This window comes from Taudactylus pleione, unplaced genomic scaffold (genome assembly GCF_031769625.1).
Source record: "Taudactylus pleione unplaced genomic scaffold, aTauple2 ptg000216l, whole genome shotgun sequence".
In the NCBI taxonomy this organism is placed as follows: Eukaryota; Metazoa; Chordata; class Amphibia; order Anura; family Myobatrachidae; genus Taudactylus; species Taudactylus pleione.
In genome coordinates this window covers 2,570,391-2,587,484 of record NW_028284618.1, presented here as the reverse complement: position 1 = coordinate 2,587,484, position 17,094 = coordinate 2,570,391, and the positions used below count along the sequence as shown (strand labels likewise).

The 17,094-nt window shown below is 43.8% G+C and overlaps 1 protein-coding gene across 7 annotated transcripts in view; it reads left to right on the top strand.

Moving 5' to 3' along the window:
* Positions 1-17,094, top strand: part of CACNB2 (calcium voltage-gated channel auxiliary subunit beta 2) — a 355,422-nt gene that overhangs the window by 319,375 nt on the left and 18,953 nt on the right. For 5 of the 7 annotated variants that reach the window (XM_088478596.1, XM_088478599.1, XM_088478600.1 and 2 more), the window contains 4 exons: positions 1,377-1,510; positions 6,185-6,265; positions 6,594-6,652; positions 9,887-9,996. In XM_088478596.1, the coding sequence (XP_088334722.1) occupies positions 1,377-1,510; positions 6,185-6,265; positions 6,594-6,652; positions 9,887-9,996 (384 nt within the window). Of the gene's footprint in view, positions 1-1,376; positions 1,511-1,652; positions 1,673-6,184; positions 6,266-6,593; positions 6,653-9,886; positions 9,997-17,094 lie in introns of all 7 variants that reach the window. The other 2 variants (XM_088478598.1, XM_088478602.1) reach the window with 1 other exon arrangement.

Here is a 17,094-nt window from a genome sequence, read left to right as displayed (position 1 = left end):
TTATTTTTATATATATGATTTTATTATATATATAATAAATATATATATATATATATATATATATTTTTTTTTTTAAATAAAATATTTGAATACGCTTATTTTTCAAAAGTGCCCTCTCTATAAAGTCACAACTACAGCATGGAAATCCATACTGATTGTGATATTCAATGTTTGCAACATTTGCCAAGTGATCTGGCTAGCAAGACAATTTTAATATATTATTTGCATATGTATTTAGGCATACTCAATTAAAACATATTCAAAGGTCATTTACTGAATTTGTCATATTTTTATTGAACTTGATATTCAGTGTTCTGTCTGTAGTTTAATGTTTGAGTGAAATAATTGCGTATTATCTAAAGCATCTTGCTTCTCTCCAGCTGTTGCAGAACCACAAGTTCTAGAATGTCCTCACAGCCTTTATGTTGAAATAATCAACCCATTGCATCCATTAAAGTTAATGAAATGTTTTTTTCTGATGAGATTTATAGGATCTTTCTTAGCAATTAGTTTGAAAAGTTCTATATTTTTTTTTTATCTGTAATGCACTGTATTTTTTTTTTTTTAAATATATAGTGTATATTTTATTTGCCTCAATATCCAAATCATACCCACAATCATGGGCACTTCAAGTATAAAGTACAGAATCTTATAAAAGAATATGTAAAGTAGAACTGTGCGGATCCGGATTTCTGAAATCCAAACACACCCGAATTTAGGGGTTCCGAGTAGAACTCGGGTCAGGGTCCGGATTCAATTTTGTGTCCCGGTTCGATCCAAGTCCTGGTTCAGATCTGCTGCCGGCTCAGGTTTTGGATTTTAGCTGTTTTATAGATTTTTTTTCCAAAACCAGAACACTTAAGGGGTGGTTGTGCAAAACCAAAGCATGAAGACAAATCCAGATCCAAAACCTAAACACGGTTCCCTGCACATCTCTACTTTAAAGTATATCTGCAATCTTGCTCACAGTAGAAGTGGCCATCTTGTGGGCAGAACCTGTTTATCAATTTGCCAGGAACTAGTGTCATCACTGAGGCATTACCTGATTAATATTCAATGAGGCATATGTAATATTCATGAGGTCCTGCTTCCTAATGAATTGGTAAGTAATACTCATGAATATTAATTAAGCCCACAGCATTACTACTTACACTGTGGACAGGTGACAGGTCCGCTTGGATTAGAGCCTCTGATAAATCCATTACTGTTTTTCTGTGAATTATTATTATATGTATTTTTTTTTTGTTTACTAATGACAAACATCTTGAATTAACTTTACTTCAAGTTTATCCTTCTTGTGTAATATTTTGTGTAACTGCAATCCCATGTCTTCTTCATTTCCATCTGATAATTGTGAACAATTTGTCTGTATATAGCTATAGACTTAGATGCCACTGGCTTAGAGGCAGAAGAGATTGACATTCCAACCAACCACCGCTCCCCTAAACCCAGTGTAAACAGTGTAACATCACCCCACTCCAAAGAGAAAAGAATGCCTTTTTTTAAGAAGGTAACCAGCTCCAACTGGACGCACGCCATCTGCACAGCTGCTCCTGTTCACGTCGCCAGTCCTGTTAAACGTCCGTGTCTTTCGATCTGTCAATAACATGCATGCCCTGTTGTTCTTTGTTTCTCTTTCATGCTGCTTGTAGCTAAACAGAAGCAAAAATCGGTAAGTGCACTTGACATCAGCGTTGAGTTTACCTTGCCACCGGCATCATAACATTAAGGTGTACCTGTCGCCTACACACTGTGAAGACTGCAAACTGGTGCCCTGTCATTGGTTCCACCAACAACATGGCCGTCTCCACACTGTGTTCAATGAGAGCTTCAGCCTGAGCTTTGCTATGTATGCAAAATACAATATGGACAACCCACTCTTACCAAGCCATCTTCTTGCCCTAATTTGTATGAAATAAGGGCCCCCTGTGGAACTGCCCTTGGCATCGGAGGACTAATTCCACCCATACGGTTTCAATTAGCCTCTGAGTACCATGGATGGTGTGTAGTATAGTCATGGAGTCAAGGACCAATGGGGGCTCCTGCTGCAAGATGTGAAACCTCCATTTTGCTTTACGGATTGATTGAGAAGGAATGTGTCCAAAAGTGGGCAAACCGTTTAGCTTCCATTGAAGGACGTACATCTGTAGGCTGTAACCAGCTGACAGCACCATAGGAACAGAACGTTCCTAGTACCTGAGCTAAGTGTTCATATTACCCCGTATACAGTGCTAGCAAGAGTCAGACTTGTCAGGCTGAGAGCAGCAAGGAAAGTCCTGAAACTGGGACCCGAGACAAATCGTGATCCATTCTGCCAATAGTAATGGGTACCCTAAGGGGCCTATATATCATTAAATAGTTGCGGCATATTCCCAGAAAATACTATTCCTCCAGATGTACTATGGAGGGATCACAGAAGATATCTGCGGCAGTCCCTCTATTTCTGACAACAGCCGCAAACCCCATAGAATTCTATGTGGGTTGCGAATCTGTCAGATTTAACAGAGTTTGGCCTTTGCATCTAACGCCATCTGAAGATGGCGTTGTGCTGCTGTAACCGATGGGCTACACTTCAGTAATTATCCCTTCTACATTATATGCTAAATGTATTTTGCAGTTACCACTTTCCCGCAAGTTACATCAGAAAAATCTTTCACATTTTCAGAAGACTTCTCCAGAGAATCTGACACTGCACAAGCTCACAGTGTCAGTTTCAGGAGCCATTCGGAGACCCCGGAGGGATCATAAGGTTCCTCTCCGACGAGAATGCCTCCATAGGCATAAAGCGGTTTATGACATCTGAGGTTGGTGTAAACCAACGGGACCAAAAGCAAAGTTTTTCGGAGTTTGGTAAATAGGTGTCAGAACGTTATCCCCATTGATAATAATGGGGGCTCTGCGGCCCGCAGCGTTTATGTAGCCTTTTAAAATCTCCTGCATTTGGCTGTTAGTACATAGCGGGGAAACATAAAATGATGCAGACACTGCAGTTTCTACATAGTTTTATGAGGGAAAAAAAGCTTAATAAATACTAGTTGCATTTAGTCTTTTAAAGTAGGGGGTATATGATAAAGAATAACTGCAATACAGTAGATGCAGTACAAAACATTTGTTGTAGATACGACCACATATTATTTGGAATAATAGATATAGTACACTCACAACAATCACTGACTGACTTACCTTTAGTTTCTTTACACCTTCACTGCTGCTTTGTGCAGCTGCTCGCCCAGTCGCACAGCCTAAGGGGCGGGCCGGAGTCTGCCGGAGCTGCACAGCATGGGCTACCCGAAGCTGCGCTGTGCAACATGAAGGGGGCAGGACACTCAGGCAGTCCTTCACTGTCTGTACCCGCCACCCCTCTCGAATTCCCCTGCCTGTTCTCCCATGTGACCTCCATGATGTCACGCAGCCGCTGCTGCACAGATAATGGGTCATTGCCTGGGCCCCTTCTGATCTGGAAGATGAGCCCAGCATTGCCTGGGCCAGAAGTTTAATGTAGGCGCTGGCACTGGTGGTCAGTACCAGTCTTCGGCCCTGTGCGACCGCTCTGCTCGAGCAGCCCTTGTGCCGGCCCTGTGAAAATGAATAATTTAAACAGATTGATTTAGTGCCTTAGTGTATAAATCAGTTGTTCGCTGCTTATGATGCCAGTGGCACAAGTACACAGACCAGACTAACCCAGTGACGGAATTACTGCCTTTCATTGCTTTTTGTGCTTGAAATACATTTTCTGCTGATGTTATTCGTTTGTTTGTCTGTCTGTTTTCTTTGTGTATAGTATTTAATTTTTTTAGTGTTACCCATGTTAATTGCGAACCTTAAAAATTATCTATGAATAGTTAAAACATAAAAATGTAATAGGTGACATTATGACTAACTTTCCACTTGGTATTTGATCACAGTCTAATTGGTTTTATTGCAGCACGTAGCATGTTGTAGATGTTTTAAGACGTTTTGCTAAAGTAAGATGGGATAGTGACTATAGACGGGTTATTCATTAGGCAACCTAGCTTTCCAACCTACAGCACTAAGACGAAATTCAGGGTCCCAGATTACCCTAACTTGGTCCTCAAGGCACCCTAACAGTCCAGGTTTCAAGGATATCCAAAGTCACCTGTGCTTAACAATATATATCCTTACAACCTGGACTATTAGGACAGGATTTGGTAGCCACTGCCCTAACTCATTTTTACATTTTTGTGGACAAACTGAGGGGTACAGGGGGCCCAAACTATGTTGCCCACTCATAGGGGTAGATGTAGCAAACATTAGATAGAGATAAAGTGGAGAAGTTGCCCATAGCAACCAATCGGCTGCGAGCTATAATTTGTTAGCAGTCATTAAAATGCCAGTTAAAAGCTGATTGGTTGCTATGGGTAACTTCTCCAATTTATACATCTTCCCCATAGAATTTGCAGCCATTTTGTTGGCTGAACCAATTTTCGTAAGATTGTTCAGTGTCAGTTAACTAATAACTTGGAATCATTGAGACACAAGTTACTAGTGAAAGTGCTGCGTTCTCAGTGATGTGTTCGTGCTCTCACTGGGTCCTTGTGGCTATATAGGCCCGTATTCAATTCCAGGAGAAAACCCGTTATCGGCTATAATTTATCGCCGATGATGTAATTTTCGCCTATTGTAATTATCACTGTTTTCATTTACAAAGACTTTTCGCCGGTGTGAAAAGTCAATGTAAAAGAACGGGGATAAGTTTTCCCCAGCCTTTAGCTGGCAAAAAAAGTGCAGAATTGGCATTTAGGGTTGCAGGCTTAAAAAAAAATAGCATGTACCCCTGGGAATGCTTCCTAAAAACAATGTGTGTAAAAAAAAAAAAAAAGTTAAAAATAAAAAAATTGGGACACCCCAAAAAATTTTTTACATTTTGGGGTTAAAAAAATAAAACTAGGGAAGACACTTGTAAAATGGTTAAATTCAATCCAGAGGGGTTCCCATATATTCGGCAGGGGTTTTCTTCATTGCGGGTAGTAGCGGCAGGTGCATTTTTGAAGAATTCTAAAAAATAATTTTAGGGACTTAAAAATATGCTTGCACCCATTTTCATGTACCCCAAATTTGATGGGCATAGTTATTTTTCCCCCCAAAAAAATTGCTAATTGCTCTTCTGCATCACCTTCTTCAAAGCCGCATTTATGCACCTGCCGCGGCTATTTACAAACCTGACTTCCCTTCAGCAGGCACGCGCGCGATACTTTTCCGCCTGGAAAACAGGCAAAGGAGGCGAAAAATCCAGCAGGCGAAGTCTGGACTTTTCGCCTCATATTGAATACGGGCCATAATCTTAAATGTTGTTTCAGCCCACAATATGTAAGTAAACACAATGGGTTTGTGTCGGGAGCGAAGTTCTGACCTCACATAGGTAGGACGGGTCCTGCAATTAATCTAGGTAAAGCCTCAGTATATTTTCTCGCCTACATACATGAGCTACTAATAACATTGACAACATACATGTAAAACGTCACCTAGTGATCATTGAGCTCTATGGAGAGACATCGGTGCAGTGACGGAACAGGGCCAGGGGAGGAAGAACATGTTCTGGTCTGACAACCACCTTACAGCGATCAACTGTGCGCACGGTCTCTCCATAGAGCGCAATCATCTGTGAGCTTCCATCTCTCTTACATTCAGCCGTCAAAAGCAGAAAGTAGAGAAACAGAAATGATTACTACCTGTGCGCACTTCGGGGACTATGCCGCCAATATTTAATGACAAGTAGGCTCCTTAGGGTGCCCATTACTTTCGCTTTATATATCATCAGGGACGAGACGATAGATTCATAAACAATGACTTCAGTTTACACTTTAGTAAGTTCACTTCTTCAAATTAATCCACAAATCATTTGATATGATGTTTTTTTTGTATGTAACTAAAAGTCAATCCACGATTTAACTACACTAAACGTAAGATTATTTTGATACAGTATGTTATATTAGAGATTTTTTCAGAAGTTGCTGACTGAATGCTTCCATATTTCTGGGAGCCTGACCAACAGCTCATGTCACAGCCTAGTATAAGTATAATTGTAAAGCGCAACAGAATATGCTGCCCTATATAGGAAACTGTTAATATTAAGTACATAAGCAGCCCTGTTAGCAGAACTGTACATTATAATAGGTTTATTCAGACTTCTGCCTCTGTTTCACATTCTTCCATTTCTGCACAGACAGAACACATCCCTCCTTATGATGTAGTGCCTTCTATGAGACCCGTAGTTCTAGTGGGACCTTCTTTAAAAGGATATGAGGTAAGACATAAAATTAGAATGAAGCAAAAATCTGTTTTTTTATAAAAAAAATGTTTGCAACATAACACAAGTGTTCTAGCACCAATAACAAATGTATGTCTAGCAAAAGTCATTTATTTCCCCAAATATCAGTAGTTCCTTCTTGGTTCCCAAAACCATAATTACATACATTTTACCATGAAGCTCAGAAGCTTGACTCTGCTAGGTTCTATTTTATTGTTACACTGTTTAGTCCATAACAGTATTTGATCTTTGTGATTCCTAAATGCAAATGCCGTATTTACCATTTCTCAGCAGAGTCATAATATTTGTTTCTTTTTAATTGTAGGTGACGGATATGATGCAAAAAGCGTTATTTGACTTTTTAAAACACAGGTTTGAAGGACGGTAAGTGCAGTCACGCCTTACATTTCACATATCTCGGGTGTACGTATTTATATGTTCTGACTTTAGTATTAAGTGGAAAAAACTTTTGTATGTATATATTTATACATTTTAGCCCGGATATTTAATTTATCCAATTTTAATAGTTTAATACTAATTCTGGAGACCACGAGTCACATCCACCAAAGGTGAAATGTTTACCTTACTTCTGCATAACTAGCAATTAGTTCTCGTGTCCCTATTACTGTCCATTAGGATGTCTGCGTTTCTTTTCTTCGCACAGAAAAATGTGGGTTGATTGCTGCAGCTGTCACTTTTATTTCCACTGGTTATTTAACATTCCCCTAAGACACGGCATAACTGCGATTCTTGAACTGAGTGCTCCTACTCGTCTGGAGTATCTCCTGTAGAGGACACTCAATGTCTCGCACAGGAGGAAAAACATGTCTCCTTAAAGTGCACCTGTTGCCTAGATCCTGGTGGAACAGACTTTTCTTCTTCAGGGTCCAGAGGGCTCCACAGGGAGACCTTGGGGTGTAGTTAGTGGTTGAGGCTGAGCACCGAACAGTTAAAGCTGTGTTCCCAGGATGCCACGGTCCTTCCCCCTATACCCTGCCCCGGAGCCAGAGGCCCTTCAGTTTTCATTGGTGCCCGGCCGGAGTCGGGTCACCGTTATAACTGGGATGCTTCAGCAGCCCAAATGCTTTTTATTTTTATGATTTTCTTTATTTTTACATTTTTCTTCTGAGCGGGCAGCAGCAGACTGTCCGCGGGACGTCTGTGCTGCCACTCCATCACCCCTCCGGGTGCCGCAACGCCAGCTCCGACTATGTGTTCAGGATCAGCAGGCACAGGGACAGTTATAGTGTTCTAATGAGTTATATGCCACTGTCATTACTGTATGTAAAGAAGCACATTATAGGCTCTCTGCATCATTTGAGATGAGGAATTGTAGAAGGATTTAACATTCTGAAAAAAAATATATTTTTGTTTGCTTTATGGTCTCAGTTTGCAAGAGGCAAATCTTGGAACAGCGGCATGTTGAGGCTTATTTAATAATGATATAGTGAAACATATTGTAACCCATAGTAACCAATTAAGTTACCTTTAACTTTATTTTTCTTTAACTTTAATTAAATGTAGATAAAAAATAACAGATATTATCTTATTGGTTGCCAAGGTCAAATTAACAGTGGGGCAGATGGGAATAACGCTTCCAGCCAGGCCCTCACATAAAAATAGGCCTATCATCATGACAGCATGATGATGCCCAGCCGAGCCAGAAGACATGATCGGCCATAAATCATAAGTATTAAAATTGTATTTAAATTTTCCTCACAACATGAAGCAAGCCCACATGACACTGGCCACACCCACACAGCACTGGTCACACTCACATGACACTGGTCACACCCACACAGCACTGGTCACACTCACATGACACTGGTCACACCCACACAGCACTGGTCACACTCACATGACACTGGTCACACCCACACAACACTGGTCACACCTCCTCCACTTCTCACAATAGAGGTTTGATCATTTTATCCCCCAGCCCATATGGCCCTTCATCTAGCCCTGTTGGTTGCTACGGGTTAAGCTGGGTACACACTAGAAAGATATATCTGCAGATCGACTGAACTGCAGATATATCTACAGATGATGATTGTTTATAAAAGTTGGCCGGGGGTCCAGCTGGCCGAGGGTCGCGTCGCGCCCCCCTTCCCGGCGGCCTGTGCAGCAAGTGTTCGGGCGGTCGACTGACCGCCCGTACACAGAGCACGATGAGCAGATATAGCTCTAGATATATTTGCCATCAGCTGTGCAGCACAGCCGACGTGATATGTCTGTGAATGACATCGTTCACAGACATATCGCTGGTACACACTGGCCGACGCTCACACGATATTTTGACTGATCAATTGAACGGCCAGTGTGTACCCAGCATTACATACATTAATTACTGGGTAGGATTCACTTTGCAAAACAGCTTGAATTCCTTGTGGCATGGGAGGTTTCTGTCCTCCCAGAGCTGGAAACATTCCTTAGAAATTCTGCTCCAAATTGCTCCACCACATCCCAAAGGTGATCTTTTGGATTGAGGTCTGGAGTACACTGAAATCATTGTCATGTTCGTGGAATCAGCAAGAGGTGACATGTACTTTGTGACATGGCATGTTATCCTGCTGTAAGTAGCCGCTAAAAGAATGTTTCCCAACTCCAGTCTTTAGGAGACCCTAACAGTGCATGTTTTCAAGGTCTCCCTACAAAAGTAGAATACTACATTTTACAATGTGACAGTCAGGACTGAATACACCAGTTATCCAACATATGGAGTATGTGAAACGCGATTACGGACGCACAGAGGAACCAATCACAAAGTGAGTGACAGGCTGTCAGCGTTTGGGGATGGTAACGGGGAGTGGTCTTTATAAAGCAGGCGTGTCTGACCATCTGAGTGCTGGTACATGGGCGTGCATAAATTAGCCCTTTGCCATCTCCTACTCAGCTCTTCTTGTCAGGAGAGCTGCCAAATCTGCGGCAGGTCAGACCTGCCGTAAGGGCAAGATGGCCGCTCGATGTGTGTCCATGTTACTGATATTTACTCAGGTAAGCGATGTCGTACGCCTATGAGAAAGCAGAATTAGGCGTCCTTATCTTTGGAATCGTTCGCATATTTATGCAGCTGATGCTCGTGCGGATTTGGAGCTGCCATCTCTGAATCGGCCACAGGGCTATTCTGCATACCACTTATATCACTTACTGGCGCCTTCCTATCGGCTATAACCAGTCTGGCCATTCTCCTCTTGTTAATGAACAAGGTGTTTTCGCACACAGAACTTCCACTCTTTGGATGTTTTTCACTTTATGTCCCATTCTCCATAAACTAGGAACTGTTCTGTGTGCAAATGCCAGGAGATTCTATAAACACTTCTCCAATCTTTAGAAGTCTTGATACATCTCCCCCAAAGTCACTTACATCACATTGGTTCCCCATTCTGGTGCATGATCTCAACAACTGAACCCATTGACCATGTCTGCATGCTTTTATGCTTTTTAAGTTGCTGCCATATGATTGGTTGATTAGATTTTTGCGTTAATGAATAGTTGTATTGAATAAAGTGGCCACTGAGGGCACATAGCACCATGTTAATGAATCATTCCCATTGTGCTGCAGTCCTCATGTAAAGTTAGCAAGGCTGCTGACCATGAGTGATCATTTATTTCTTCCAGGATATCCATCACACGGGTCACCGCTGACATCTCTCTTGCCAAACGTTCAGTATTAAATAATCCCAGCAAACATGCAATCATAGAAAGATCCAATACACGATCAAGTTTAGGTAAGTGCTGGTCTGCTTCTTCTACTTTAATAGAGTTGATTATTTCCACTTATTAGAAAGATAGTCCATGTGTCTACTGTGTTCCTTAATGTTTGTTTTTTCTATTGTACTCTTTTCCTGATCCACCATCTTATTTTAAAAAAACTTTTGTTAAAGCAAACCTGCCGCTTCTATGCAGTGTAGGCGGCCATTTTGAGAGCTAAACCGAGTTTCATGACATGGCGGCCTGTCCGGTAGGGTCCAGTGACATCACCGAAGTGCAAAATGTTTAGGCACGTTCTCAGGAATACTGTTTCAGCCTGCAACACAGCTGGTCCCACTCTGTGCATATGACAGGTTGACGTTACGTCTTTAGATATATCTAATATTATCCTCTCCCCTGCAACCTATGTGTATACTACGTCCTACTTTACAGGATATTCACTTCTCCCATCATTATGAAAGAGGAAAACCAAGATACTCATTTTACATGACATCTGCACTTTCCATAAAATACTTTTCCACAAAAATGTTGTAAAATCCTTTGTGTCTACCAACCTGTGTGCATCAAACATATAAACAACCGTATAGCCTTCTACAGGGGATTTATGAGATAGAGGGGCCTATTTATCAAGCAGTGAAAAGTGTGGAGAAGTGGACCAGTGAAGAAGTTGCCCATAGCAACCAATCAGCTCCTACCTATTATTTTATAGACTGTACTTGATAAATGCAACTTCAAAGCTGATTGGTTGCTATGGGCAACTTCTGAACGCTTTTCACTACTCGATACATAAACCCCTTAGTAGTAACATGTACTTGTGATGGAAAATGTATACCCAGTACCCCTAATGTGTATTCATTTATTCATGTTCCCCCTAAGCTGAGAAAATCTGAAACGACTTGTTATGCATTTAAATCATCCTTACCTACGCTCTCGGAAAGAAAGTTTGGGGAATGCCCATAGGCTCTCGCATATTGCCCACTTCCTAGTGAAATGGGCAGGATAGAAACAGTGTCCTCATAGATCCCCCTCACCGTCATGGCCTCCCACACTAGTTTCCCCCTCTTGTGTCGTGTGGGCCTGGGAGATGCAGGAATAGGTAAATTTGATTTACTGTACATGTTGTAAAAATGCCTTTTCATTAGTTTAACCAATAAGTGTAACGTTATGTAACATTACAGTTTGCAGACTGAAATATCCCTGAGGTGCCTTAGTTCTATAGTTACAGTAGCTTCTGAAACATCAGGTATGGGCACAGCTTAGCTATATGGAAGGGCGATTAGCCAAATTTGAAGCCAGCAATGTTGCAGATAGTTGTGTTACATTTTATCCAAAATTAGTGAATTAATAAACAAAATAAAAAATTGCCTAATTTTGGTGCCCAATTGCTGTAAATATAATTTTTTTTTGCAAAAGTAGGTGATGGTGACTGGAACATTACATTTGGTTAAATATAAGGAAATGGGATCTTTTCCTCAAAATACTTAGGACTTGTATTTCTACTTGCAAGAGTGGGCCTCACTATTCGATTAGTGCATTCACAGGTCCATATCCTGGGGTTTGGCACTGCACCCAGAAAATTAGATCCAACTTGCATTTGTGGGACTCTGGGACCATTAGCAAATGTACATATCGTGGAAAGAGTGAAGACATCACCTCTGAGGCTTCCTACTTCCATCCTTTTCATTATGTCATCTTTTTTCTCCTAAATTCCCGCTGTGTGTGTCATGTGTGTCATGAGAGGACTCATTAGGACTTCCTTTATTACACGTAGTGTGCAGGGAGGTTTTTTTTTTATAGCACTGGTCAACATGCTCCTAGAAATGGCCTTTTCAGTAACATTATATCTGGAAGGGATAAAGCACGCCCCATTACACATAGGAAACCACCTTGATCTCTTCTATCTTGTAGTCCTTTTGTGGGGAGAAAGTCACATTCACCAGATCATCAACGATGTGGCAAACTCTTCCCATTGAGCCTTGCACCACTTATATGCCACCATCTTGGCAACCAAAATCCATTTATTTACCCATAAAGGGTGGCACATTTATGCAGCAGTGGATGGATATCAGCCGTACATTTGCACAATTGTAGATCAGCCTTTGTGACTGTGGAGGATGCCCTAGGACAGTGACCATGACCGGTTATTACATTCCCCTCCCCGTTAGCTTGTGCAGCAATGCTCCTCACAGTAGACCCGAGGCAGAGTTGAACATATCCACATTTGCAAAGTGTATTTTGGTGTTTACGCACTGCGCATGCTCCGGAACTGGGTGTAGGAAAGTACAGGTGATGAAATCTACGAATAGCTTCTGGCGTAGGCAAGTACAGGCGATGCAAAGTCATGCGCATTCCAGTCACATATCCAGTAGCGCCAGTGAGGATTCGGTGACACCACTGCACGCCATGCTGTGCAGACAGGGCGTATACACCTGTTTCCAGGAGTACCATCACAGTGCAAGTGTGATGATGGGTATCAAACCAAGTGTAAGGATAGGATAGGGAGTGGGTGCAACATAAAGATGTGTACAACTCTCCATATTGGCAAATATACACATTTATTTCCAATGTGGGAGCATCTACGGACAATTTACGTCCACTCTGCCTATAATACACCACCCTCGGAGGGGGTGACACCAAAATGCCGGCTCCTCTGCAGTGACAGGAGCCCGATGCTGCAGTGTGACATTCTCCTGCAGCACACGGCTCCTGTCACAGAGGAGGAGACGACAGTGCTGATAGCCCAGTCTCCGGGGGGGGCAGCCCAACATGATGCTGGGCTGCCCCAGGAGTGAAGTCATCGGGATCCCTCGCGAGGCCACGCCCCCTTTCTCAGGTGCAGTCGCACCTACGGCGCGCAGGGATAGTCTCCAGACCTGGTGACGCCTCTGCCTGATCCTTACGCAGAGCAATCAGGTGCATAGATGCAAAAGATTGTGTCTCCCATAGCTGCCAGCAAGATGTCTACTTTCATCATTTTAAACTGCTCTAGAAATATCTCATAATTTTTGTTTCTATGTTGTCAAACCACCATTCTTCCATTGCACCCTATTTCATAAATGTGCCCCATTTTGTTTCCCCCAAACCTGCATGTGATAATCATGATGGGTTTGGTTTATGCCATTGTTCTCTTCATTCCTGCCCTCCGGTTACAGATGGTTTTGGTACGTACCGGATACACTGTGTTGTGTTCTGTGTGAAGTGTTACAATAGAGGTGTTGTTTCTGCACACAGCGCTGTTAGATTACCTATGGTTATAGTATGTGTATTGTTGATGTTTAATAGGAAAATCATTACAGTGAAATATTTCCAGTTCTTTATTTCCTTGCTTCCTTGTTTAATATAAGTGCAGTTCACCTGTCACTCTATAGCTGTGGCAGTCTGCGTGCTCTGACTGGTCACAGGATTGCTGCTGGAGCAGGGCACTGCTGTGCCCTGTGCTGGTACATGCCACCACCCAACCAGAGCACATGCGATGTCTTAACATCAGTAAAGAGAGAACGTGGCACCAGATGCATCTTAAGAAGGCACTGGGCATCTCTCCAGGCAGCAGGGTGCCCCAGAAGCATGAGACAGGTAGCAGCAGGGCAGTGACAGTGCTGCCCCCTCTGCATTGCACCATGGGCAGCGCACACCACTTGCTATAGTCCTGACCGCAGATGTAAAGCAAACCCTAACAGTAAATAACACATACAGTAAACAGCCCATGTGGGGTTTTCCTTTAATGAAAAGGTAATATAACTATTTTCTATACCATTTGTATGGGTTTCACGTCCGAGTATCTGAGTTGTGTCTATCGCCATCTAATGGCAAAGATGTACAGTTCACTTTTATTACACAGAGCCAAACTACTGAGGTCAGTGGTCTACACGGACTACGCTCATTGGGAGTTATTCTGACTCACGCGCAATACCGATGTACAATGTGTTTTTACTACAACGCCTGTGTTACACTGTGTGTACACATAGAGGCGCAGTTGCAATTGAGAAATTTATTGGAAATATGCTGCCCGATGACTGGGAGGTGGCTATTCAGATGCACAGACATGGTCCATCTTATGGGTGTGTTATGGGAGTGTCGCGGGTGTGTCGCTGAAGGTGTCACTTAATCGCTCACATTGGGGGCCATACTCAGTAGGAGGGGGTGAAAGTTTCCATGGTACAACCAATTGTGGTGTTTAAAGACGTACCAATCGGTATTATACAGATGTGTCCATTTAACCTCCGTGCACTACAAGTCGTGCCACACATAATGTGGGAGCTCCGTGTGACTTTTTACTTTCAAATGCGTCTGAATCACACAGTGCGAATAGATAGCACAATCAGCTTCTGCTGATTAAAATGACATGCAGCATGCTTATGTTCTGTGAGCGAGTGCGGGTGTGTCTGCATGTGAAATGCTACCTTACAGTGTTACAGCCTCTGACACTGTAAAGTATCGTTTCGAATGCAGACACACCCGCACTCACTCACAGAAATTAGGCATGCTGCATATCATTTTAATCAGTAGAAGCTGCGTGTGCTATCTATACGCATCGCATCACATCGTGTAATTCAGATGCATTTGAAGGTAAAAAGTAGCACAAAAGACACTCGGCGCTATCGAGTCACGCCACGGCATGGCGCGATTAGAAGGGCTGTTTAACGCGCAGGGAGGCTAGATGTATGAGGACCCATCTGTACAGCGTCTACAGGCCCACAAAAGGGGCATCTCAGTCCTTGCACAGTCAGACGCATATTTGTACGCCGGGGAAGGGCTGATACAAGCATTAACATAAAGTCGCAGGCGCAACTACGGCGCCGGAATGCTGGTGTCAGCATTCTAACCCCTGACGGGATTCTGGTGCCAGGATACTGAGCGCCGGCATTCTGTGCGTCGGGGTCCCAACTACATCCCGTTCTAAATAAAGAAATCAATCACAAAGTGCCTCCATGGTGTCACTGTTTGTTAGTGAAATGTTTGGCTGTATTCAGAAATTGGTTCAGTCCACAATATGGCGCCTCTACAAAGACAATTTAGGAAACTCCTCCACATTGCGCTGAAGGTACCATATTTACATCCATAGTTAGACCTCAGTGGACTCGATGTACACATCAAGTAGGACACCATCTCTACACTTACTCTGGGCCATGTACCCACAATCTAAAAGAGCCAGCACTGAAAGTTCAAATACATCTGAAGAGAGACACTGTGACAAAATGTACATGACAAGTCAAAAGTCCAACCACCTCTGATTCCCTCCTAAATTACTGCTTGGTATAGCCTCATTAATGGCTTAAATTACTTACACATTTGCTTAGCGGAAATCACTGCGCACCTCTACGCACTGCAACAAACATCCCCAAAAATGTGCCCTTTCCATCCCGTCTCCTCATTGCTATAATTTTGCTCTGCAAGATGAAATATCATTTGTCCAAACCTTTTAACATCTGTAGTAGCTGGAGTAAAGCTGGGTACACACTACAAGATATATCGTACGATATATATCGTTCCGACGTGGATTGAAATGATATACAGGTATTGTGCGGATCGTAGTGTGTACGCTCTATTTCACGTGCACAGCGGTCGTTCATCTCATCACCCCAGCTGTTGTGCTGCACAGTAGATGGGACAAGGCAATGAACAATGCCATGCTGCTACATGGCGCATGGAACGATACATCACACAATCGTACAACAGATTGTGCAGTGCATTCAGCACGTGTCATATATATCGTTACATCGCATCACACCATCATCTGGGTACACACACAGGGCCTGATTCAGAGCCAGACGCTCTGACAAGAGAGCTCGCTCTGAATCAGGGCCGTCCTACCTATTATTGGAGCGGCCTCGTGAGCATAGCTGTGGATGACCACCCACAGCTTATGCGAGCGGCCAAAAAGATTGTCGCGATGGTCAAGACCATCGCGACCATCAGGCTTGCAACGAGACCCTTGCGGTAGGGTCTCGTCTGCCGCAAGCCCGGAGTGCTTTTGGCTCTATCAGAGCCAAAAGCACTCCCACTGACATCACTAGTGATGTCAGTGGGGCTGGCCCCAGACGGTAGGCGTTCCCATGGGAACGCCTCCGTCTGGGCAGCCATGCCCCCTGCACGCCCACCAAAGGGGGCGTGCTGTCAATCACCATCAACAGCATGCCCCCTTTGGTGCGAGACCCATAGCGACAGCTTGGCCGTCGCTATTCGGGTCTCGCGCATGCGCACGACGGAGCTCCCTCCGTCATGCGCATTAGGGCAACATCGACCCGCTTGCGAGCACTCAGTGCTCGCGAGCGGGTCTGAATCAGGCCCATAGTACAGTGTGTACTCAGCTTAAGACCACATTGCACTTGTGATACACTGTGATACACTGATACACTGTGATAAAGAAAGGGGTGTGGTTATGCATTATGGGTGTGTGTGCAATGTTTCCAATGTGCCGGACCACCCCCTGCCTGGGTCCCTACCCTTTCATAGCCTGTTCACTGCTGCAACACTATGTGAATGGGACTTACCACTGCGACTGCCCAGCCAATCAGGACAATGTAGACCTGATAGTAAGACAGGACAAAGGGCCTGATTCAGACCTGCTCGTGAGCGCATAGCGCTCGCAAGCGGGTCGATGGTGGGCCATTGCGCACGCGCGGGCCCCGGAGCGAGTGAGAAATCACTCGCTCCGGGGCTCGCTACAAGACGGGGCGGCTGTCGATGTTGATCGACAGCTCGCCCCGTTTTGTAGGCGGGGAGGGGGGGGTGGCTGCACAAACGGAGGCGTTCCCGAAGGAACGCCTGCCGTTTATGGGCGGCCCTACTGACATCACTAGTGATGTCTGTAGTGGACTTCCTGCTCTATTAGAGCAGGGAGTCCACTCGGGCTTGCAAGACCTGAGACCCTACCACAGGGTATGGTCTCCTCGCAAGCCCGATGGTCACGATAATCGCGACCATCGCCAGGCCGCACGCACACACTGCCTCCCAGGAACACCCATGGCTTCCTGTCACCAGCTCATTCGGGAGCAACCTTGTACGCAACAGCGGCCTCAAATAATTGCTGAACTACGCAAATAGCGGCACTATGTCTACCTCTGAATCAGGCTCTATGTGGGTTTACATAGTTGTGCCCAGTACATAAGATGTGG